The sequence below is a fragment of the Dendropsophus ebraccatus genome, chromosome 2 (genome assembly GCF_027789765.1).
Source record: "Dendropsophus ebraccatus isolate aDenEbr1 chromosome 2, aDenEbr1.pat, whole genome shotgun sequence".
Lineage (NCBI taxonomy): Eukaryota > Metazoa > Chordata > Amphibia > Anura > Hylidae > Dendropsophus > Dendropsophus ebraccatus.
Genome location: NC_091455.1, coordinates 174,860,543 through 174,882,981, shown reverse-complemented (window position 1 = coordinate 174,882,981; position 22,439 = coordinate 174,860,543). Strand labels below are relative to the sequence as shown.

The 22,439-nt window shown below is 42.5% G+C and overlaps 1 protein-coding gene across 4 annotated transcripts in view; it reads right to left on the bottom strand.

Moving 5' to 3' along the window:
* The window catches only part of SPMIP4 (sperm microtubule inner protein 4), a 50,788-nt gene that overhangs the window by 21,754 nt on the left and 6,595 nt on the right, over positions 1-22,439 (bottom strand). The window contains exons 1-4 of one of the 4 annotated variants that reach the window (XM_069958768.1): positions 20,383-20,450; positions 13,808-13,967; positions 6,532-6,711; positions 1,725-1,796 (exon numbers count right to left, since the gene is read on the bottom strand). In XM_069958768.1, the coding sequence (XP_069814869.1) occupies positions 1,725-1,796; positions 6,532-6,711; positions 13,808-13,941 (386 nt within the window). In that variant the 5' untranslated portion in view covers positions 13,942-13,967; positions 20,383-20,450. Of the gene's footprint in view, positions 1-1,724; positions 1,797-6,531; positions 6,712-13,807; positions 13,968-20,382; positions 20,451-22,439 lie in introns of those variants that run through there. The other 3 variants (XM_069958766.1, XM_069958767.1, XM_069958769.1) reach the window with 3 other exon arrangements.

Sequence of the window (22,439 nt, the reverse complement as noted above, 5' to 3'; positions counted from 1 at the left end):
GGTGCTGGTTGGGGCATTGTGGTCAGTGGCCTCTTAGGGTGAATGGGTAAAGTAATTGTGGCTAAGCAGGTCAATTGAAATAAAATGAAAATAGAGGGGGGCGCCCCACAGAATGAGTCGTATAATCTGGTTGGTGGTGGGGACTCTTGGCAGGGGTCCTCAGCTGCCGCAAAAGGGTGCAAGAATCGGGGCATCTGACTCTCAGCCCTTGTGACACATGAGGGTATGGGAGTTGGAATGCCTGGTAGTTTGAAGACTCGGCAGGTCGAGTGGATAAGGTCCCTAATATAGGGACATTCGCTGTACCAAGTCGGACTTCAGTGGATGGGTGGAAGGGACACCCACAAAAATAAGACCATGACCGCTTAATTTGTTGGATGAATGTGGTTAGGGATTGTAAGGTGTTGGGGGCCGCTGGGTGCATTGCTCCAGCTAGTACAATAGATAAATGGCCTAAATCATTCCTCTTGAGGAGTGTTAGTAGGTAATATCAAAGATTGTTGAGAACAAATTTGTTTTGTAGTGGTAAGTTTTGGATGCATAAGACGCGAAAAATAATTATGGACAAGGGAGAAGCAGTATCTTTTGCAAGGGGCTAAATTTTAGCGGGTCCAGTGTAAGAAGCATTAGATGACCTAGAAGCATTCTCGGGGATACCCCCTCTTGAAATTTGGTATAGATGTAATGTTCCTGGATACACCCCTCTGTTTGGAATAATTCAAAAGTACTGTTCTTGATCCTATATGATTTTAAACATGAATCTTCCTTTCTATTTAAAAAATTATAAATAAAGATTGAAGTAAAAAAAAAAAAAAAAAAAAGTTTCTTACTGTGATCCTCGGTGGAGTTTTCTGAATATTCGTAGTTTATTTCATGTGCTAATGATAGGTTTTGGTGTACTGGGGCAGGACTAGCCTTGTCCAAGTGCAAAAAAACTCCCCTTATTAGCATATGAAATAAACTATGAATATTCTGAAAACTGCACTGAGGATCATGGTAAAAAAACTTACCTTCATCCCCAGTGCTTTGTGCACTATAGGGACAGATCAGCACTTTAGATGATACTAAGTTGCTGATAGTTTCCCTTTAAATAATGATCCATATAATCAGAGGTGTACATTGTATCTCTATGATGGTACTGTATTTGCCTTTTATAGTACAGCTGTCCTCATATGCAGAGAGCCTTTTCACTGTAATAGTGTATATAACATTGGCCAATATGAGAGCACTGAATGAATACAATAATATTATGTACGTGAGGAATTGGAAACATGTATGTATGTGAGGAATTGGAAACAGAAGTATGGACATGAAAACACACATACATAGAATTCTTTACATAGTCAGCTCCAGTAAATATGGTGTCTGATGGAGCTTATTACTGTATACCTATATCACTGTATACCTTTAATGCTCTGCAGAGAGTACATAGGGATATTGCTGAAGTATTTTCTAAAAGAAAACAAATGTAACCTGCTGATAACCCCCTCTTGTGCAGGAGACGCCGAGGATGAAGGTATGTATCTTCGGCATGGTTCCGGTACAGTTAGTTGGCTCCACTGTACGGTAAGACCCTTAGGAGCACTGGGGCACCGTTATAGGCACTACCTCGCCCCCACCCCCCACAGCCTGCCCTGTTCCAATAATAATCAGTGGAGCAGAAAGAACAGAAAATAAATATATTGCAGTATCTGGTTTTATTTGTAAAAGAAATATTTACTTACAGGTCATCACTGACACGGACAGCACTTTTTTTCAGCTTAGTCAGCTCATAGTATTGCTCTATTGGTAACCCTCTGGACAGCAAAGAAAAATAAAAAGGTAGACATTATGGTAATGTTTTATTTTATTTATTTTATTTTGTAATGTTTCTTAGAATAAATGTAGCCACTAAGAATTAGCATGCAATTCTAACAATAAGTGTGACATAATGTATTATGTTTTCTCTGCTGAGCCTCTGCCTTGAATCTTAGAAAATCTAGGTTATCCGGCCGTGCTGGGAACAAGAGGCGTGTAAACGTGCAGGTAATAATTACACTCTGCAAGGTCAGGACTGTCACAGCGAGGGTTATCCTACATGAAGAGTGCAGTGCTGCTCCTCTAAATAGCTATTGAACCTTCATGTATCTATTATTCTAAACATACGAATGACTAAACATTGCATGTTATTTTTTTCTTCATTACATTACACGTAGAGTATCATAATAAACGTGCATTAAAGGGGTTATATAGAATTAGGAGGAACACAGCTGCTTTTCTTTTCTTTTTTTTGCAAAACCAGCACCACCCCTGTCCCCAGGTTATGTGTGGTATTACAGGTCAGGGAGGGCGATAACGGGGCACAGCCTAGTGGCAGCCTGGACATGAAGGGGTGGGCAGTGAGGGGTTAATGCGCGTGGCTGCAGGGTGGACTAGGGACGGGTAACGGGCAAGGGGAGGGAGCTTTTGCTGGAGGGATGAGGCAGTGGGCCAGGGGTTAATCAGGGTGCTGGTGGGATGGAACAGGGAGGGCTATAGCTGAGGGGGTTTATAAAGGTGGGGAGGAGTTACCGGCACATGCTCCTGTGATCCAGACCTGAGAACAGCCCACCTGCCCGCCCTGTAGAATCCAGCCGGTGGGTGGTAGGCTTTTATACGGCAGCCGTGTTGGTTACCGCTTGGGTGGAATTTGGTTAATGGTTCCTTAGGAACCAGGAGGGAAGCAGTATATGGCATATTTGCCAACCCCGAGTCTGCGCGGTGCCACTGGGGAATGTTTTTTCTGATACTGCTAGACGGGCCATCCATTAAAACCCTGGGTAGGTTACGGTTAAGTTACAAGGTTGCCATATGTTATACATATGGAATTGTATTGGTGAATATTTATGTGTTTTACCTGTTTGGTATTTATTCAATAAAGATGCTGCTGTGGCCATTTCTATATCGTTAAATGAGTGTCCGGTGTCCTACTTGATGGAGGATAGGATGTAAGGGGGGGGAGGGGCAAATGGGTAAGGTCTAAGAGGCATGGTATGTGGTCCCCAGTACCCCCCACTATCTGCACTACAAGCTCCATTCACTTTTGAGCTCAACTGAGGACAAGAGAGGAGCTGTTTCTGGAGTAAAGCAGCCATGTTTACATGTCTAAGCCTGGATAAGCCCTTAAAAAGTTGCACCAGAGCATGGAGGCTGAACATATCTACAGTACTGGGTTATACAGTCTCCTTAGAGTGCATTATAGGCTTTGACGGACTCTGTGTAGTCCCAGAAGCGAGATATTTTCAGAAGCATTGCTTGAAGTGGAGAATATCTTTATATAATAATGTGTATAACACATGGTAGGTCATCTTGTCATTGCTTAGTTGTTGACAGCAGCTATGGTCTTTGGCAGAGGAATGGATCCATGGCGCATTTTGGTTGTTGTGTGACTCCTGATCCTAGAATATTTAATAGATCTATGAGTGTCTGGACTCTGTCCTGTGCCGCCTATTAGAGCTTGTTCCCATATATCAGGGAATATGACTAAGTTTCCCTTCAGTTTGATAGAAGTTATAGGGAAACTGATTCCAGAAATGATCCCATTGTTGTCAATGGGGTCATTTCTGGCATCCAGCATGTCAGGCACCAAACTCTGGACTGGGCCAGATGTCGGATGGAATAACGTGTCGTATTCAGCTCTATAATTTTCATTAAAAAAGGGGTGAAAAGGCTGCATGATTGTTGCTCCAGTTGTGGTCAGTTTTTGCATAAATGATGTCCTGTATATTTGTGAACCCAGCCTTAGTGGTAAAGATTGCATTAAGGTTTGGCTGCCAAATTAAATTGGTTGTTAGCTTTTAGCTCCTGGGCTACTTCACTTTGAATTGTTTTGGATTGTTTTGTCCTCGTATGTGGTCCATGCTTGTGTGACTTATCCTGCAAGTATTACAGCCCCAATCTGATGCAGTCATCTCTGGTGAGTAGTTATGCAGTCACCCTGTAAATACTACATCCATCAGATGCCACCATCCATGGTGCATTACTGCTGACATTAATATGACCTTGTATTCATTTCTTGTGTGATTGCTGGTGAGTCTCCCTATTCTGCCTTACCACTAAGTCCTGGAGGCATTTGAGGACAGGGAACTAATGTTAGGACCCTATTTAAAGCTAAGCCAAAGTTCTGCGTTCTAGGAACCTGTCAGTGTGGTGTCCCACCACGGTGGATGCTATTGGTTACACCCTTCGCAAAAGCCTGTACTTATTGTAAGTAAGTGGTGATGTAGTAGTGATAAAGTTTTCGCCCTATTCTTCGCCCATCTGTTGAAGGACAGGGAGTGCATGTAAAACATTGTGGCAGCAGTGATGTAGGCTGCAATCACATGATGTGACAACTACATCCATAGCATCATAGCATCCCTTGCCTGCACAGACATACAGGAATGGGGACACCCCCTACCTTCTCCACCTACCACCTACCTGCAGCTGTTTACTTGCTCCCCTGTCCTGTGGTACATGTTACAGATCAAGCAGGGAAGCAAAACTTATGAACACAACTTAAGGTCCGTTTACACGAAACGATAATTGGCCCGATCGTACGATTAACGATGTCGGAGTAATGATTTTTTTTTTCATAACGATCAGCATTTAGACGGTACATTATATCGTACAGAAAATCGTTTTGCGATCGCTTAAGCCTATCTCACACATTGGTTAAATCGGCGAACGACTGTTTACACGGAACAATCTGCAAATTTTTTGTGAACGACGAACGACGATTTGAGAACATGTTGAAAGATCCAAATGAACGATTTCTCGTTCGTCGTTTGATCGTTCGCTGCGTTTACATGTACGATTATTGTTCGAATTCGATCGTTATCGCTCAAATTCGCGCGATAATCGTTACGTGTAAACGCACCATTACAGGTAAAGCTCATAACTTTTAATGACTTCAACTAGTACGTATGCAGACTGGCCAACCCTGTCACTTTATTTATACAGAAGAGCCAAAGTCTCTGGGTGTGTGAGCACTACTTGTATTTACAACCAATCTTCTACTTTAGAATATGTTCTGTACAAAGTATGATCAGACTCTAGCTGGGAGCAATATAAAGCCTTCTTATACTGTTCTTCTCCTTTATGACACATAGCATACCTTCCATTGCTGTATACAGCAATCTATCTATCTATCTATCTATCTATCTATCTATCTATCTATCTTTTCTAAAGAGATCAAAGTCACATGGGAGACCCATATGTTATATGTTTCATTTTTATAAAGATTCAATAAACCTATGTAGACTGTGTAGTTGTGACTAGATCGGATTGGTTTGGGTGCAGTGATGTATGTTTCAGAATTCAGAACAAAACAATTCCTACATGATTATGATAAACCACCCAGATTATTTTCCCCCTGATTATTGGATATTTAGTGGTCATAAACAGCACATGCACTGTAATACGTTTATTAGTAAAATTCCTGTTTCAAAACATTATTCCTGGCTGATAATCACTGCATGTTCTCTAGTGACATCTAGTGGTAGAATATATAAATGGCAACTATTTTTAAATTCTACTGTAATTGAAGTGAATTTAAATGAGATATACTAACCTCTGGTGGTCACATTGGAAATTGTCATATACAGACTTGGAAATCTACTCTACTGTTATTCGATACCTTTTTTTTTATATCACCGCTGAGGCACACATGTTTGAGGCAGATTAAGATGTTGCCTCAGGCATTGTGCGGTAAAGAAACTGGCATGTTACAGTATTTACTAGTAACTAGAAAAGTGCAGCAGACTATTCTATTTAAATGAGTGTAATCCTAACTAAAGAACTAAAGACATGCTTCTTAGAGCTCATTTCTACATGTGCACTACACCATAAACTTTATATCAATAAAGTTACTTGGATTTTTAATTTAATAGGATGCAAAGAAACTTATAAAACAAGGAAGATTGAAGCCAGTAAAGAAAGTAGATAGATTAGCACTGTTGAAAAATGTTTTAAAGGGGTTTTATGGGAAAGAAAACATTTGGAAAAGGGGTTAAATATTTTAAAAGTAAAAAATAATGTGTACTCATCTACCTGGTGTTGATGGCTGTGGCATTTCCTGCATCTCAGCATATCACCAATAAGCGGTAGCAGGGATCCTTTATACATTATTATAGGTATGCATTATTATTATTTTAATTATACACTTTGATCCCTTAACATGGGAGTAGCCAGCAATTTTATAAAATGTATTAATACAGACTAAGGCTTTACGTTTTTTATTAGTTGGTCACACACAGTTTTTCTTTTGTCATTGTTCTTTCTCCTTTTTACTATTAAATTCAATGGACTTTTCAATTAAGCCTCACCCAAAGTCCAATAAGTAACCCCAAACTAGAATAATGTGCCAACAGCCGTCATTGTACTGAGGGGAGGCCAGGCAGCTAAATAACGTCCGTTAATTTAGGCTCAAAATAACGGATGTAATTTTGCACGGAGCTAAAAAGACATTGTGTGAACATAGCCTAAACCAGAATTATAAGCAAAGAAAATATAAGTTCAGCCTTGACAACATACCTGGGCCAGGGGTCTCCTCCATACCCATAGTGCTTATGCCCTTTTGCCTCTTGTGGGGGAGGTTCTGTCTTTGGTCGATGGTCATCAGGAAGAGATACAGCTCCTATTCCTCCATATTCTCTTTCCCTGCCCCATGGAAGCCTCAGTATAACAGGTGTGGATGAGAGAAACTCATGATATCTGCAGGACAGAAAGAATAATGGATTAGGTTCACATTGGAAATGGTTTTACTTATTTCCAGCATTTATATTGCGCTGCACATGTTCCTGTTATTTAGAAAATCCCTTTTAAGAGTAGTACAAAATATGTTTGTCTGAAACAATACTAGTCGTCATATGGTTCCTTAAGTGGCCCATACTATCAGCATGCAGTTTTCTTATACTTGCAGAGCAGTGATAAGTCAACCATTACATTAGCCATTCCTATGAGTCACTATAGCTCTAGCAACAGACATGCAAACATACCTCTAGGCATTTAGGGAATAGTATCACAGCATGCAGAAAAGCATGGAAGAATGTACCAATGAAGGGGGTTGTCAGGAATATTCACTAAAGAAGAAATACCAGAGCTATTAGAGATTTCTCAGGGAATATTATAAAGTTATGTACATTTTCCTGGTAAAGACGTTACCATTTGGTGTGCACTATGTACAGCTATGCACTATGGTGTGCACTATATACAACAACTCACCACAAAGAGCAACCAGTTTAATAACTTAATATGTTGTAAATAAATGGACAGTGGACAGGTTGGCTTTTCTTGCACAATTAATATTATCTTTGTATTGTTACTGGGTACCAAGCACTGTTTACCATGTCTGGCAGCTCAAGAAGGAACAGCCCCCTTTTAAATATGCATCCCCTCCCTTCTCTATTATGTAATGTCAGTGCCGCCCCAATGAATATTTAGCCAGGAACTTGTGCAGTAGAAGCCCAGGGGCGCCCATGTGCGTGTTTGTTTCTGACTGGACACAAAGATGTCCACACTTTTTATTTATTTCCCCTAGTATGTTGAGGATGGATGGTAAAATCTACTAAAAATCCCACTAACACCTGACTTAAAGGGCTATCTGGAAAAAGCCCTACCTGTTCTGCTCTCCAGCACTCTACTTCTTCCCTTTAACCATCTCAGGAGGTATCTTCTAAGACCAGAGGGGACAGTATATGGGTAATGTTCAATAGCTGCTTAATGTTACTGCGAAATCGTGCACCTATTGGACATTACGAGCAAGTTTGCCAGTAATCAATACTCGCAACATGCAGCCACTCCCCTCTTCTTACCCTGGAAGGTATACTGTTGAAAGGGCTAGAAGAAGGAAGTGGAGAGCAGAACAGGCTACATTTCAGCGCTCTGAATAACCCCTTTAAGGAGAACCTGTCAGGTGTTTACATGGTTAGGCTATGTTCCCACGTAGTTTTAGACTGGCCGTTCCGTGACCCGGCCGGGTCACGGATTGGCCGGTCTCTGAAAAGATTATCCCGGCCGGTACTGCAGTACCGACTGGATGATCTTTCACGCCGCAGAGTTCTCATGCGGGCGCATCTGAGCGCGCCCGCATCAGAACTCGCCACAACATACCATGAAGCGTGCGGCCGCAGCCGCTCGCTTCATAGTGTTCACTGACATGGTTTTCTGCGGCCACTATTCACTGACATGTCAGTTTTTTACGGCATCATGAGACATCCCGGCCTGGAGCATATACTATGTGTATGCGCTCCGGCCAGGATACTATAGAAGATAAGGCAGCGTGTCCTTTCGTACAAAGTACGGCCGTTGTTGCCGATTGCAACAATGGCTGTACTTTAACGAAAAGATACACTGTGGGAACATAGCCTAAAATAGTAACTTGGTAATAAGGTTGAAAAAAGACAAGAGTCCATGAAGTTCAACCTACAGAAACTATGAGACATTGCAGCATTTCCAAGAAATTGCCATTTTCAAGCCCAGCCAGAAAAGGAGGCATAAAATCATGGAAGCTGATTGTCTACCAGCCTCATCCCACTCTGCTGGGCTTGACTGACAGGTGTCCACCTATTTATGTATTGGAGGAGACCTGTCAATCAAGCGGCCTCTCTAACTTTATGCCTCTTTCTCAGCATGTCATTGAACTATGTTTAAAAAAAACAAAAAAAAAACAGAATTTTTGAGTAAATTATACACAGCGGGCCCCCATGCCAGCTTCCCTCTGCCATGGTCAGGTAGAATGAAACACCCAATAGGTTCCCTTTAAATGCTGTGACTCCGCCTGTAAATTGTCGTGTTGGCTATGCTGTGCTGTGATAATTTGTTCTGAATATACAAAGAAAGATCTATCATATTCACAATGATCAGTGTGAATCAGGCTTATATTCCTGGATTATTAGGCTGATGAGAAGTTTCTGTAGAAATAATTATTTTTTACAGTTCCGACATTTCCTTTGGGAAGCCGGCACGGACATTAGAAATTCTAATGTAATTTGTGAACACGAATGAACAAGATATTTTATTTTCCTTTGGAAATGTATGTACTTAGCACCTACCATGTAATTACAATTCTGACTCATAAATCAACCATCCATCCTGTGTCTCATTTCTCCAGTTCATACAAGTCAGATCTTTCATTAGAAATCAACCATCCAATTATATGCAATACAAAAACTACATCAAAATACATAGAATAATAGTTTAGAGACATGGACACATCTTCTGTCTCTGGCTTGACCATTCTAAAGCACAATCTACACCTGAGAACAAAAAACAAGCAAAAACAAAATAAAAGAAAAAAAAAATCCTATCATAGAAAGTGGTTGAAAAAAAAGAAAGAAAAACAGTATAGGGGACATGTATAAAGCCGAGAAAAGCGTATTTGTGGGCGTATATGGGCCAGAGGCTGATAAATTTATTCGCAAATGGCCGTTTTGCGAATAAAATATTTGCATCTGGCCACTTTCTACCAGGTATGCCAGGAGGACGGGGAGGGGGTGGAACGGGTGGAACTCAGAGTCCGCGCCATTCATCATTAGATTAGAAAAAAAAATAAGCAGAAAACCTACTCCAGCTCTGAGCTGGCGTAGTTTTCTGCCGCGCGCACCGGCGTACACGGGATTTATGTAGAGGCACTCCGCCTCTACATAAATCTCTGTACTGTCGGAGCTTCGGGAACATTTTTAAGTCCGGTGCAGAAAACGCCGGACTTAATAAATATCCCCCATGTGTTTCCTTTTTAAGGAGCTGAACATAAAACAGCATTTCTATAAGAAGAAAAATGCCAGAAGGAGAGCATGAGGTGGCCATGGTTCTCATTAAGGAGAGTTCATTAAAGGCGTACTCCAGAGAGGTTGTTTTTTTCTTTTTCTTCAATCAGCTGGTGGCAGAAAGTTAAGCAGAATTGTACATCACTTCTATTACATAAAAAAACGTAAGCCTTCCAGTACTTATCAGCTGCTGTATGTCCTTCAGGAAGTGCTGTATTCTTTAAAATCTGACACAGTGCTCTCTACTGTCATATTTGTCTGTGATGGGAACTGTCCAGAGCAGGAGAGGTTTTCTATAGGGATTTGCTACTGCTCTGGAAAGCTCCTGTCACAGACAGAGATGGCAGCAGAGAGCATAGTGTCAGACTACACCACTTCCTACAGGGCATACAGCAGCTAATTGAGTTTTTTTTTTTTTTACTTTTAAAAGTTAGTGGTTTTTTTTTTCTAAAAGAATTAAATTACAAATCTGTTTAGCATGCTGGCACCAGCTGATTTGAAAACAGTTTTTATTCTCCAGAGTACACCACCTTCTGGCCCAAAGAGCTTCCTCTCTGATGTCACCTATTAGAGGTAACCTCCCCGTCAGTCAATGACTGACTCCATAAAGAGACTTAGAACATGACTGGGGATTTAATAGTCAAAGACTCACTCACAAAGGAGAAGATTTACCATCTGTAGACAGCTGTTTTAGGGTAGTTGAGACACATTGGTACAAAACGTGGTGCTAGAAACAGGACCCCCGCAGTTCTACAATAAAAGCCTTTCTATTAGCCAGCTAGCATCAAGTTTTGTTGGTGACAAATGGCATCATCCCTGAAAAAGCTGTCTACAATGGCTAACCAAGAGATTCTGGCTTGGCTATTAAATTCCCAATCCTGTTCTTGTTGTCTTTAAGGAGTCTCCAAGGGGTGCTACCTCCTTCTAGGAAAGAACCACTTTGCATATAATTATTGCCACACACCCAAACAGCAGAAGCTGAAGATGCACAATGTTGTGTTTTCTTTTGTAATTGGAATTTTATTATGTCCTATTTAACATAACCTACAGTTTTATATCTGTAACATAACACTGGTGAGGTATTTAGGCGAGGTTAATATTCTCACCAATCAGCTAAATGAAAGGGTTAATTTTTTTTTAACCCCTTGACAACAGCTTTAAAGCGACTCTGTACCCACAATCTGACCCCACCAAACCGCCTGTACCTTCGGATAGTTGCTTTTAATTCAAGATCTGTCCTGGGGTCCGTTCGGCAGGTGATGCAGCTATTGTCTTAAAAAAATTTTTTAAACTTGCAGCCCCGTGCCCAAAAGGGCATGGCCTAGATTTTGTATGTGTAAGCCGTGTACCGGGGTGGGCTCCCAAGGATACAGCGAAGTCAAGAGCGAGAGAGACGACTCCAACACCAAGTTAACCCAAATATAATTTTACTGAAATGCACCAATACTAGTACCACAGGTACCAATAACCCTCAAACCCTCACAACAATACAACTAGTGGAGACCCCTGTGCTACACAGCTTGTCGCCACACTGTATCTAATCTGGATGTTCACAACAACTTTTACCTACCAGCAGTCTCAGATGGACCGGATGCTATTTACCTCTTAATACCCACACATTAGGCTGGCACACCCTCTCCATCCCTCCTCCCTGCCCCCCTCATCATTAGGAATGCCCCAGGCAGATTGTCTCCTATTCATCAGCTGTGTCAGCACGGCACATGGGCTGGATCGTTAAGGCACCTGTGCAATGTTCAGACAGGAGAAAATGTTCTAGGAGCATTTCTTATAATGAAGAGGGTGGGGAGGAGGGACTGAGGGGTGGTGCAAAGTTAGGGCACAGATTTTCCAAGTCATTGCTGTTTGACACAGGGCTGCCAGTTTAAAAGTTATTTTTTAGGACAATAACTGCATCCCCTGCCAAACGGACCCCAGGACAGATCTTGAATTAAAAGCAGCTATCCGAAGGTACAAGTGGTTTGGGGAGGACAGATTGTGGGTACAGAGTCGCTTAAATGTAGAAGTCCAGGCAGACCTCTTTTTTTTCACAAGTGCCTAGAAAAATAAATGTATACATATTAATGATGAACTACAACACTCAGCAATATTGTTTTGCACAAAACCATGGTATAAATGACTACTGTACACAGTGGTGTGGTTTCTGGCCTTTATGCCTCATCTAATGCTAATAAGTTTTCCAGTCGTATCAAATCACAAGTTTGTTGGGCGACAACTGAGCCTTCAGCCTTTACTTATAAATCATTCACAGTGACAGGCACCTGCATTGTGCTCAAGTACCCAGTAATCCCTTAGCTAAATAGCCAGTGTTTCAATGCTTAGGTTCAAAGCTGATAAATCCCTCCCATACCTCTGCCATTAAACCCACAATCTCTGGTATAATAATTCATTTGGTTACATCAGATTAATTAGCTGGAAATATTGAGACACAGTAATCTCCAGATTAGAGATTTTCACCTGTGTTGTAAACTTTTGCCTAATACACAGAAATAGGTACAGGACAAAGCAAACAAAAGGAGAACGCCATGTTGCAGATTCCAGGCTGCTTCCACACTTTTCTGGAGATTTGTCTTTTTACTGTTATCTGTATTCAGCAGATATAGCCATGTATCCCAACATAGTCCAGGGTATTGGCTCACCATAGATGTGACTTTAGCAGGAGAAACCTGGCGGATGATACAGGGAGACACCGATCTGGTCTTGGGCATCTGATGTAATGGTGGTGTGAAAAGCACAAGAATCCCAACATCAGGTATCCAAGAAAAGTATCATTAATAAAATCAGTACATATTTAATTGAAAAATAATAAAACCACCTGGTCTGCACAGCCAATATGAAGAATAAAACCAACATGTTTCCAGCTCTGTGATCACTTTTCTGGGATGATTGATGTTGGGGTTCTTCTTGTTCTTACTGCACCATCTTTACTTGGAAAATGGTGATAGTTTGGTTTTATTTTCCCTAAATTCTAGCAATTTCTACAGTCAGAATTTGAGGGAAAAAGGACAGGCTATACTTCAGGGATAGCATTTCAAAGAAGCATTGCTTTGGAGAAGAATGAGGTGCCTTTAAAAGGGTTGTCCGGGGGGCAGAAGACGCCTGAAGCCTTCTGCTTTCAGGTATTTACTTCCGGCTTTTCCAGATCTTAGAAGTAAGTCTTCCGAGACTTGGAAAGGTGGGCACTTATGCATTTAAGGGGGCTCCATACAGTGCCACATATGGTAGAGTTGTGAAAATTGTGATTCTCTTTCTTTTTTTTTTAACCCTGAATTACAGTGTCTCATAGCCCATTATTATCCAGAGCTGCAGTTGCAATCCTGGGACATTTCTTACTTGTTCAGTCTGTACAGGGCTTACTCTGATGATTTCCATTCTGGGTGATGTCAACTATGCGGTACAGTAATATTATTATTTCAGACTAGTGATAAACAAGGGCCATAAACTTGCACTTTAAAGTGGTATTGCAATGACTAAAAACATAAGACCTATCCACAGAATGAAGGATAAGTGCGTAAGTATGGGTGACTGACTTCTAGAACCCTGCTCAATCTTAAAATCAAAGACCCAACTCTTCTGGCTGAATGTAGTGGCATGGTGGTATCTGTACCAGTCATTCTCAATGGAGCCTCTGGGGATAGACGAGCCCTTTACTTGACTGTCACCAGCAGCTCCATTGACACAAAATGGGGCTTGTGAAAACCCGCCACCTCTGCTGGGAGAATCTGGTTCTCGTTCAGAAGACTGGAGGGGGTTCCAAGGTCAGACCCACCGTGACCAGCAGTAACTTATTCTTACTCTGTGTATACGGGATACGTTTTTATTTGCTGAAATATCCTTTTAATACACTAGTACCCCCTTCTACATACATAGAATATGTGCCCCATTTACAGCATCCATCAATAGAGAGGGGCTTTTGGGAGGTTGTTCTGACATCTTTCTCCAATGACATAATACAAAGGTTATCAGAATCAAACAAAAAGTTGTAAACTAAAATGTAAGTAAATTAAGACACCCACAAGTCTTACCTTCCTGGAGATGTGGTGGGACGCTGAGGAACCTGTTGAGGGGTCCACAGTTCAGATGACTGTAGGGTTGGAGAAAGCTCCTGTGTCCCCTCATTCTGCCTGTAGTAGTAAGACAGGTCATGCTGCACGGCCATCCTTCATGTTTCAGCTGGATCCTCTTCTAGAAGGACATTGTAATCAGATATGTTACCAGGCTGGTAACACCTACTAAAACATACACCAACAGTACAGGCAACCAGGTTACAGCACGGTCCGCCTACACTATTCTGATTTGTCACTTGCTGAAACTTTGACAATGCCAGATAGCATTACATGCCATTCAGTCACTAGCACGGAAAGCTGGAAGGTGACCACTCAGCGAGTATATTCAGCAGTGAGAAGACAAGAAGTAGAAGCAATGCATTAAAGTGTATTTAAGGTTCATGCGCACAGTCATGAAAAAAAATGTTCAGTCTTTTATCAAAAGCTTCATAATATAGTGTTGTATGCAGGCACTGCTGTATATAGCAGCACATGAAGCATCTGCATAATATCACAGTGCCAAGTGCTCAAGGGATGTCAGGGACACTGCAATTGCAGTTCAGGACACTGGGATTAGGAACACCCTAACAGGAGCAGATCTACTATCCCTCATTTGTAATTATTGCGGCATTGTCACGATTTTACCATGATTTTCCAAAATTGCTAGAAAAATGGTGCAATTTTACCGCCATTACACAAATGACAGGATTGCATGATTTGTACAAATTTCACAAGTGCATAATTTCGTTCATACATTGCAAAAATGTGTCAAATAAGTAATGGCACTGTAGCTGTGCCTTAAAAAAAGAAACAATTTATAAATACAACCCTATTAGGGGATTTTAGGGGAATATCATAAGTTTAAAGGGGTTGTCCAAGCAAAAAAAGCTGGGGTTCTTGTAAAAATAACAAACAAGCTATACTCACCTGTCCTGCTCCCCCCAACTCTCCCGCTTCCACTGTCCTCTCATTCTTCTGCTTTCTGATGTCAAGACCATGCAGGAACTGTCCCTGCTTAGCCTCTGCTTGGCTTAGAGGGGCAGTTCTTGCCTGATCGAGACACCACAGGAACCAGGAGGTAGCAAGAGGACTGGGGAACTGAGAAAGTTGGCATGGCAGTGGTGGGGGTACAGGACAGTGGAGTATAGCTTGTTATTTTTACAATGGGCCCTGGGGAAACTTTAGCATGTGTATCATGTGCACTAAATGTAGGGATGCAACATAATGGGGGAGATTAATCAAGCTGGTGTAAAGTGAAACTTGCTTAGTTGCCCCTAGCAACCAATAAGATTCCACTTTTCATTCCTCACAGATTCTTTGAAAAATGAAAGGTGGAATCTGGTTGCTAGGGGCAACTAAGGCAATTCTACTTTACACCAGTTTGATAATGCTTCCCCAATGTGTCTAAGGACTATTTTGCATCCACTTCTAACTGTGGGTACATAAAAAGCTGCATGTGTTATTGCATCCTATATATTTAAATAGTGCTCCTTTGCTTTTATGATCTGAGCCACAAGAATGAGCAATGGTGTTCCCAAAAAGTGACAGCTACTTCTCTGAGCCCAAAATGCCACTCAAATACATGTCTAATTTTTTTCCCTTTAATCCACAATAAGGGTAGCTTCACACGTACCGACTTGCAGCGTTAATAACGCTGCGAGTCGGCTAGGTCCTGGCAGATCACTTTCACTACATACACGCAGCGGTCGTTCAGTATTTATTTCTGCCGTCCGCTTAACCCCTTCAGCTGCCGCCCGGCTCCCGCCCCGCATACATTACCTGTCCTCACTGCACGGGGTCCCGTCGTACTGCTCTTGCTCGGCCAATCAGTGTGTTGCCCTGCTGCAGCCACTGATTGGCCGGGCTGGAGAGCAGTACGCCGGGACCCTGTGCAGCAAGGACAGGTAATGAATACAGAGTGGGAGCCGGGAAGCAGCTGAAGGGGTTAAGCGGCCGGCAGAATTACATACACGCAGCGGTCGTTCAGTATGTAGTGAAAGGGATCTGCCAGGACCTAGCAGACTCACAGCGTTATTAACGCTGCGAGTCGGTACGTGTGAAGCTACCCTTAAGGGGAACAGAATTGTCCATATTGTGAAAGAAGCATCAGGGACAGAAGTGTTAATGAATTTTCAAACTCTACAAATTGTGATGTTATTTGCATGTACACTAGCACATAAAGAATATCTGCACATCATACAGTATATATACACAATAGAGCTCTATACATCTACATTATATCAATGTATAAACCAGCCAGCCACTGCTTTTAGAGCAGAGTGGTGGTCTGTAACCTAGACAACAAGCTGTCAACAATGGGAAGGAAAGAGCAGCGTATCAGAAGGGGACAAGTTTTCTAAATGACTGTATTTGCTAAAATATTTATTTTGACAAGTCCTTCAAGTTTGAAGGGAGTCTGTCAGGTCCATAGCATGTATAGAGCTGCAGACACAGACAGATAGACCATAGGGAGTTAAAACGAATAATAACATTTGCTGATGCCCATTTGCAGAGTTATAGAATTGCATTTCTCCTTGGAAGCTGAAGTGCCACATAAGCGATAATGAACCACAGCATGTAGGCCTCTTCTTTTCCACAACCTCCCTGTCTTGATACTTGACACACAGGGCTGTAGGCTGCATCCTGTACATCAATCAGTCAAGACAGGGAGGTTGCAGGAGAAAAAACACTATGGGCAGGGGGTGGGGGGGAATTGAAAAAGGCAATATGCTTACCAGTCCTCAAGTCCACTCTGCGCCGCATCACGGAGGTGAGCTCCCAGACCCTGACGGCTGTCATCTTCTCCCTAGTTCTGGGTACAGTATGTCACGACCCGGGATCCACGTCAAAGACTGGTGGGATTTAGCCTGCTCAGCCAATCAGTGACTGCAGTGGTGTCCCACGCCCGTCACTGACTGGCTAAGTGGGGCATCCATCAGTCGGGAAGCTCCGAAGACAGCCGACAGGGTCCAGGAGCGGGACGCGGCTCTGCGCAGACACTGGGACAGGTGACTGTGACATGTTTTTTTATTTACGGTTCAAGGAAGAAAAAGAGTGCTGCACCTCACACCTATGGCTGATACTAGTACCTCTCGGCTGCATAAAAAAGATCAGAATTCTGTATGTGAATTGATCAAGCCACACTGCCCCATGTACCTCGTGCAGGTATCTGATACACATGGGTCCCTACACTAAGTCCACACTATGCCAGTCAGCGACCACCACCCCCGCAGGCGTGCACAGTCAGGGAAGGGAGGCCATGGAACGGCCCTGCAACCCCCATGCCACAGGACCAGACCCAAAAATGCCACACCAAAACCCAGCCAGCACCACCGGTGGAGGAAGCTGCCCCCAAACAGCACAAGTCTGAATAAGGTATTGCACTCACCATAGCTATCAAAGATAGAATGGGACAAACTGGAGGGATTAAAACCATGACCACTCAGGTGTCTCCTGCTAATTGCGGTCATGTGGGTCTCACCAGGAGGAGTGCAAAACACAGAGAAAAGAGAGAAACAAAATACGGTTCAGGGAAGAAAAAGAGTGCTGCACCTCACACCTATGGCTGATACTAGTACCTCTCGGCTGCATAAAAAACATCAGAATTCTGTAGGTATCAGATACCTGCACGAGGTACATGGGGCAGTGTGGCTTGATCAATTCACATACAGAAAAACATACAGAGAAACAAAATACAGTTCAGGGAAGAAAAAGAGTGCTGCACCTCACACTTATGGCTGATACTAGTACCTCTCGGCTGCATAAAAAACATCAGAATTCTGTATGTGAATTGATCAAGCCACACTGCCCCATGTACCTCGTGCAGGTATCTAATACCTACAGAATTCTGATGTTTTTTATGCAGCCGAGAGGTACTAGTATCAGCCATAGGTGTGAGGTGCAGCACTCTTTTTCTTCCCTGAACCGTATTTTGTTTCTCTCTTTTCTCCGTGTTTTGCACTCCTCCTGGTGAGACCCACATGACCGCAATTAGCAGGAGACACCTGAGTGCTCATGGTTTTAATCCCTCCTGTCTGTCCCATTCTATCTTTGATAGCTATGGTGAGTGCAATACCTTATCCAGACTTGTGCTGTTTGGGGGCAGCTTCCTCCGCCGGTGGTGCTGGCTGGGTTTTGGTGTGGCATTTTTGGGTCTGGTCCTGTGGCATGGGGGTTGCAGGGCCGTTCCATGGCCTCCCTTCCCTGACTGTGCACGCCAGCGGGGGTGGTGGTCGCTGACTGGCACAGTGTGGACTTAGTGTAGGGACCCATGTGTATCAGATACCTGCACGAGGTACATGGGGCAGTGTGGCTTGATCAATTCACATACAGAATTCTGATGTTTTTTATGCAGCCGAGAGGTACTAGTATCAGCCATAGGTGTGAGGTGCAGCACTCTTTTTCTTCCCTGAACCATGTTATTTTATTTCCTCCCCACCCCCTGTCCGTAATGACAGTTTACTTCCTGGCCGGACTTCTCCTTTAAATATGTTAGTTTAGAATATTCCTTTAATATATAATTAGAGGCATATACTATGTGAGTGCTGTATGTGGAGCTGTGTATGGCCATACATAAATGCTGCTTAGAGAGCACTTTCATTGTTCTATAGAAGCTCAGTAGTAATCTGGAATCTCACATGTAAGGAAGAGACATTGTCCCTCTGACATATTCATTCAGAGTGTGTAGTCTAGGAAACTGTTTCCTTAGGGTTCTGAAGCCTAATACACATAGGCATAGATACTGTTACCCAGGACATAGAGTTAACCAAAGGTGTGTAGTAAAGCCTTTTCAAGCCTACCATTATGTTCCAATTATAAAGGTGTCCGCTCAGTGAGCTGTAGGAGCAGCCTGTATTGTATCATAAGATTAAAGACACCGCAAGTCAATAGGGTTCTGTAGCCGGATTAACACGTTGCTTTTATGTTTTCATTAAGTTTTTACAGTGTATGAACTTATTGTACATTGCTTTGAAATCAATACCTGTTTCTTGCTGTATTTCAGTAGCAGACAGCGTTTGTTCCATTACTCTGAGCAACATTTATGTATTATAGTATCATTGACATAAAAAAAGCAAAAAAAAAAATCCCCCAACATATATATATATTTTTGTACAAACAATATAATAGAGTAGAACAATAGTGAATAATGATAAGAAAACAATTAACACACAATGTGAATAAACCCTTATAGAGCTGCAGGCTAAGACTCTCATAAACTGCTTGTGTCAGATGATAAAGAGGGAAGCTGCGGGGAGTGTGATTTCCTGGTAACATCCCTGCTATGTTATATGTTATATAATCCAATACTCCTGTACCTATGTGATTCATAATGGTGTTATATGAGTTCAATAGATCACTGCTCTCAGGTCCCAGGTCATGTCTCAGGGGTAAATTATACTACAGAGCTTCCTAGTGCACCGCATAACTTCATGTATACCCTTTCTGGATGACAGAATTATTATGTTGAATTACTCAGGTTTACAATGGGTTTACAACACCCCAATAATTAATAACACAATATGGCGCCACCAACTATACTTATCTAGGCAGCAGGGGCCTGATATGGATGTTTCAATATTTCCTCAACACTATTTAGTTTTACTAAAACGGGTTATCCTACTGGTACCTAAAATACTGAGGATTAATGCAGGAAGACCTGGGGCGAATAATTGAATTAATTTGATTAATTCTCCTAGATTTAAATTTTTCGTTAATTTGATTACAAAAACAATAATAATGTGTACTCTGACCTGCAGGAGGAGCAGTGGTCCTCTGGGCAAGCTGCTCCTCCTGTAGGTCAGAGTGGGACCGCACCCCCGCACCCATGTGATCACCATCCGGATGCCAGCCCGCAGCAACTCGCACCCATGTGATTACAGCCACCCGCACCCACACAATCACTGCCCCCCACTGCGGATACTACTACTCCCTTTACCACGGCTACTACTACCCCCAGCTACTTCTCCCACTACTATGGCTACTACTACCCCCTGTCCAGATACTACTATTCCCATTACTATTGTTACTACTACCCCCTACTCCTGGTATTACTACTTCCATTACTATTGCTACTACTACTCTCACTACTATTACTACTACTCTTATTCCTGATACTACTACTCCCACTACTATTTCTACTACTACTCTTTATTCATGATACCACTGCTCCCACCATTATGGCTACTACTTTCACTACTATAGCTACTATTACTCCCACTCCTCATACTACTATTCCCACTAGTGCTACTCCCTTTATCCGTCTCCACCCCTCATTTTCTATATCTCTACTATTACTCCACCCCTCATCTTTTATACGTCTACTATCAATCCACCCATTATCTTCTATATTTAGCCGATTTATATATGAAGGCCATTTTTCCCCCATCATAACTATCTATGTGGGTTGCTTCAAATATCAATTAAGATCAGGTTCACCTTGAGGAATCTGATTTTCTTCGAACTCAAAGGGAATCTGTCACTGGGTATATGCTACCTTAAATGAGGATAGCATAAACTAGTGACAGAAATGCTGAACAGATCAGTGTATTACTTACATCATTCTGTTCAGCCGTTCACCTAATATGCAGGAGAATATGATTCTTGCCACACAGCTCCCTACACCCTCCAGCTGCTGATTGACAGTTGACTGCCTATACACAGCATGGATAGATAACTGCCAATCAGCAGGTGTGGGTGGGGTTTTCTTCTTCTTATGAATATCGAGGACAACTGGGCTCATGCAAATAATGGAGGGGACTATGTTATTTAGGAGAATATCTCTGAATCAGCTGCACAGACCTATGTAAGTGATACATTGTTCTGTTCAGCTTCTCTGTCACAAGTTCATGCTACCCATAGCTAGGAGATGCTAAACCTACTGACAGTTTCTTTAGAGGAGATGTCTGGTCCTTACTGATGAGTTGTGAAGACAGGAAATGATTGCTTGGCATAGACAGCAAAGATCTATCTAAGTTGTCTATGCCAAGTAGTCCTGTCCTGTCTGCATAAAACAAGCTCCCCAGATGCTGCCTGGTGCACATTGCACGCTGATCTCATGGAGCAGCCTGTGCAAGGTAGACATCCCCAGACATCCCCTTCTAGATCATAGGCCTAAGAGTACTATTAGATGGGCCAATATGAGGAGCAAGCAAGCGCTGACCTGTGTGTGTGGGGGTTGGGTGGCGCAAGGAGCTGTGGGAGGGGCTGCCCAGACGATCTTTAGATTGTCCAGGTGGCCCATAGAAGATAGTGTGCTGCCGCAACTCCTGCTCCACGGAGCAAGGGCCAGCAGACCGTCGCAATCATTATCGTGATTTTGGAAAACAATCATTGTGCATAAGGGCCCTATTGCACCAACAGATTATCTGACAGATTTTTTTGAGCCAAAGCCAGGAATGGACTATAAACAGAACATGTAATAAAGCAAAGACTGAGATTTCCCCTCTTTTCAAATCCACTTCCGGCTTTGGCTTTAAAAAATCTGTCAGACAATCTGTTGGTGTAATATGGCCCTATTTTCTGATCGTTGCCTTTCAATGTGAGCTATTAGACGAAGCGATTATCGACTGGAACGCCCGATAATTGGCCATGTATGGCCAATAATCACTTTTTGTAATAGGGTCCTAAAGCAGCCTGTGATCTAGAAATTAGAGACCCAGATCAGATAGCTGATCGCTCACTGTTCTCTGCCTCCAGTCAGCTGTGCCTTCATCCTTAAAGGAAAAGTGTCACCTTTTAAAAAAAAAAAAAATTATTATTTTTGTTTCATTTAATTAAAGGGGTTATCCAGCGCTACAAAAACATGGCCACTTTTCCTCCTACTGTTGTCTCCAGTTCAGGTGTGGTTTGCAATTAAGCTCCATTTACTTCAATGGAACTGAGTTTCAAAACCTGCACCCAAACTGGAGACAACACTAGGGGGAAAGTGGCCATGTTTTTGTAGCGCTGGATAACCCCTTTAATATCTTTAAAAATAGTTAGACTTTGATTTCTGTTTTGTGTTTTGTAAAATTAACAATATTGTGCTGCACTGGGGGCTGCCATTTGCACTAGCATCTCCCTGCACAATGCATACACAGTTGCTTTATGGCACCCCTCAATAGGCGTCTCCCGTCCCATCTGCTATAATGTAGTTGAGCTGACATGCGCAGCTCACAGCACACATGGAGTTGAAGAGGGAGCCAGATGCCATACTTCTGGAGCCCCCAGAGAAGGTACACTGTGCCCTGCAGTGACCTTAGCAGGTAGCCGTGCTCTCCTTCTTCCCCTTCTCCTGCTCCTGCTGGGCTGTGACTGATCTGATAAGGAGTCCCAGCAGCCCTCAGTTCCGTGCAGGAGGAGGGGGAGGGGAGGCTCAGAGAGGTACAGTAGTTCATGCTGGGGCATGGGGAGATAGTGGATAGAGGAGGCAAAAAACTCTTACACTGACAGCAGTGATAAAAGCAGTCAGTGTGTTAAAGGGGTTATCCAGCCAAAATCTTTTTCTTTTAAATGAACTGATATTATAAAGTAAGACAGATTTCTAATTTACTACTATGAAAAAATCTTTTCATACTTATCAGCTGCTGTATGTCATGCAGAAAATGTTGTTTTATTTTCAGTCAGACACAGT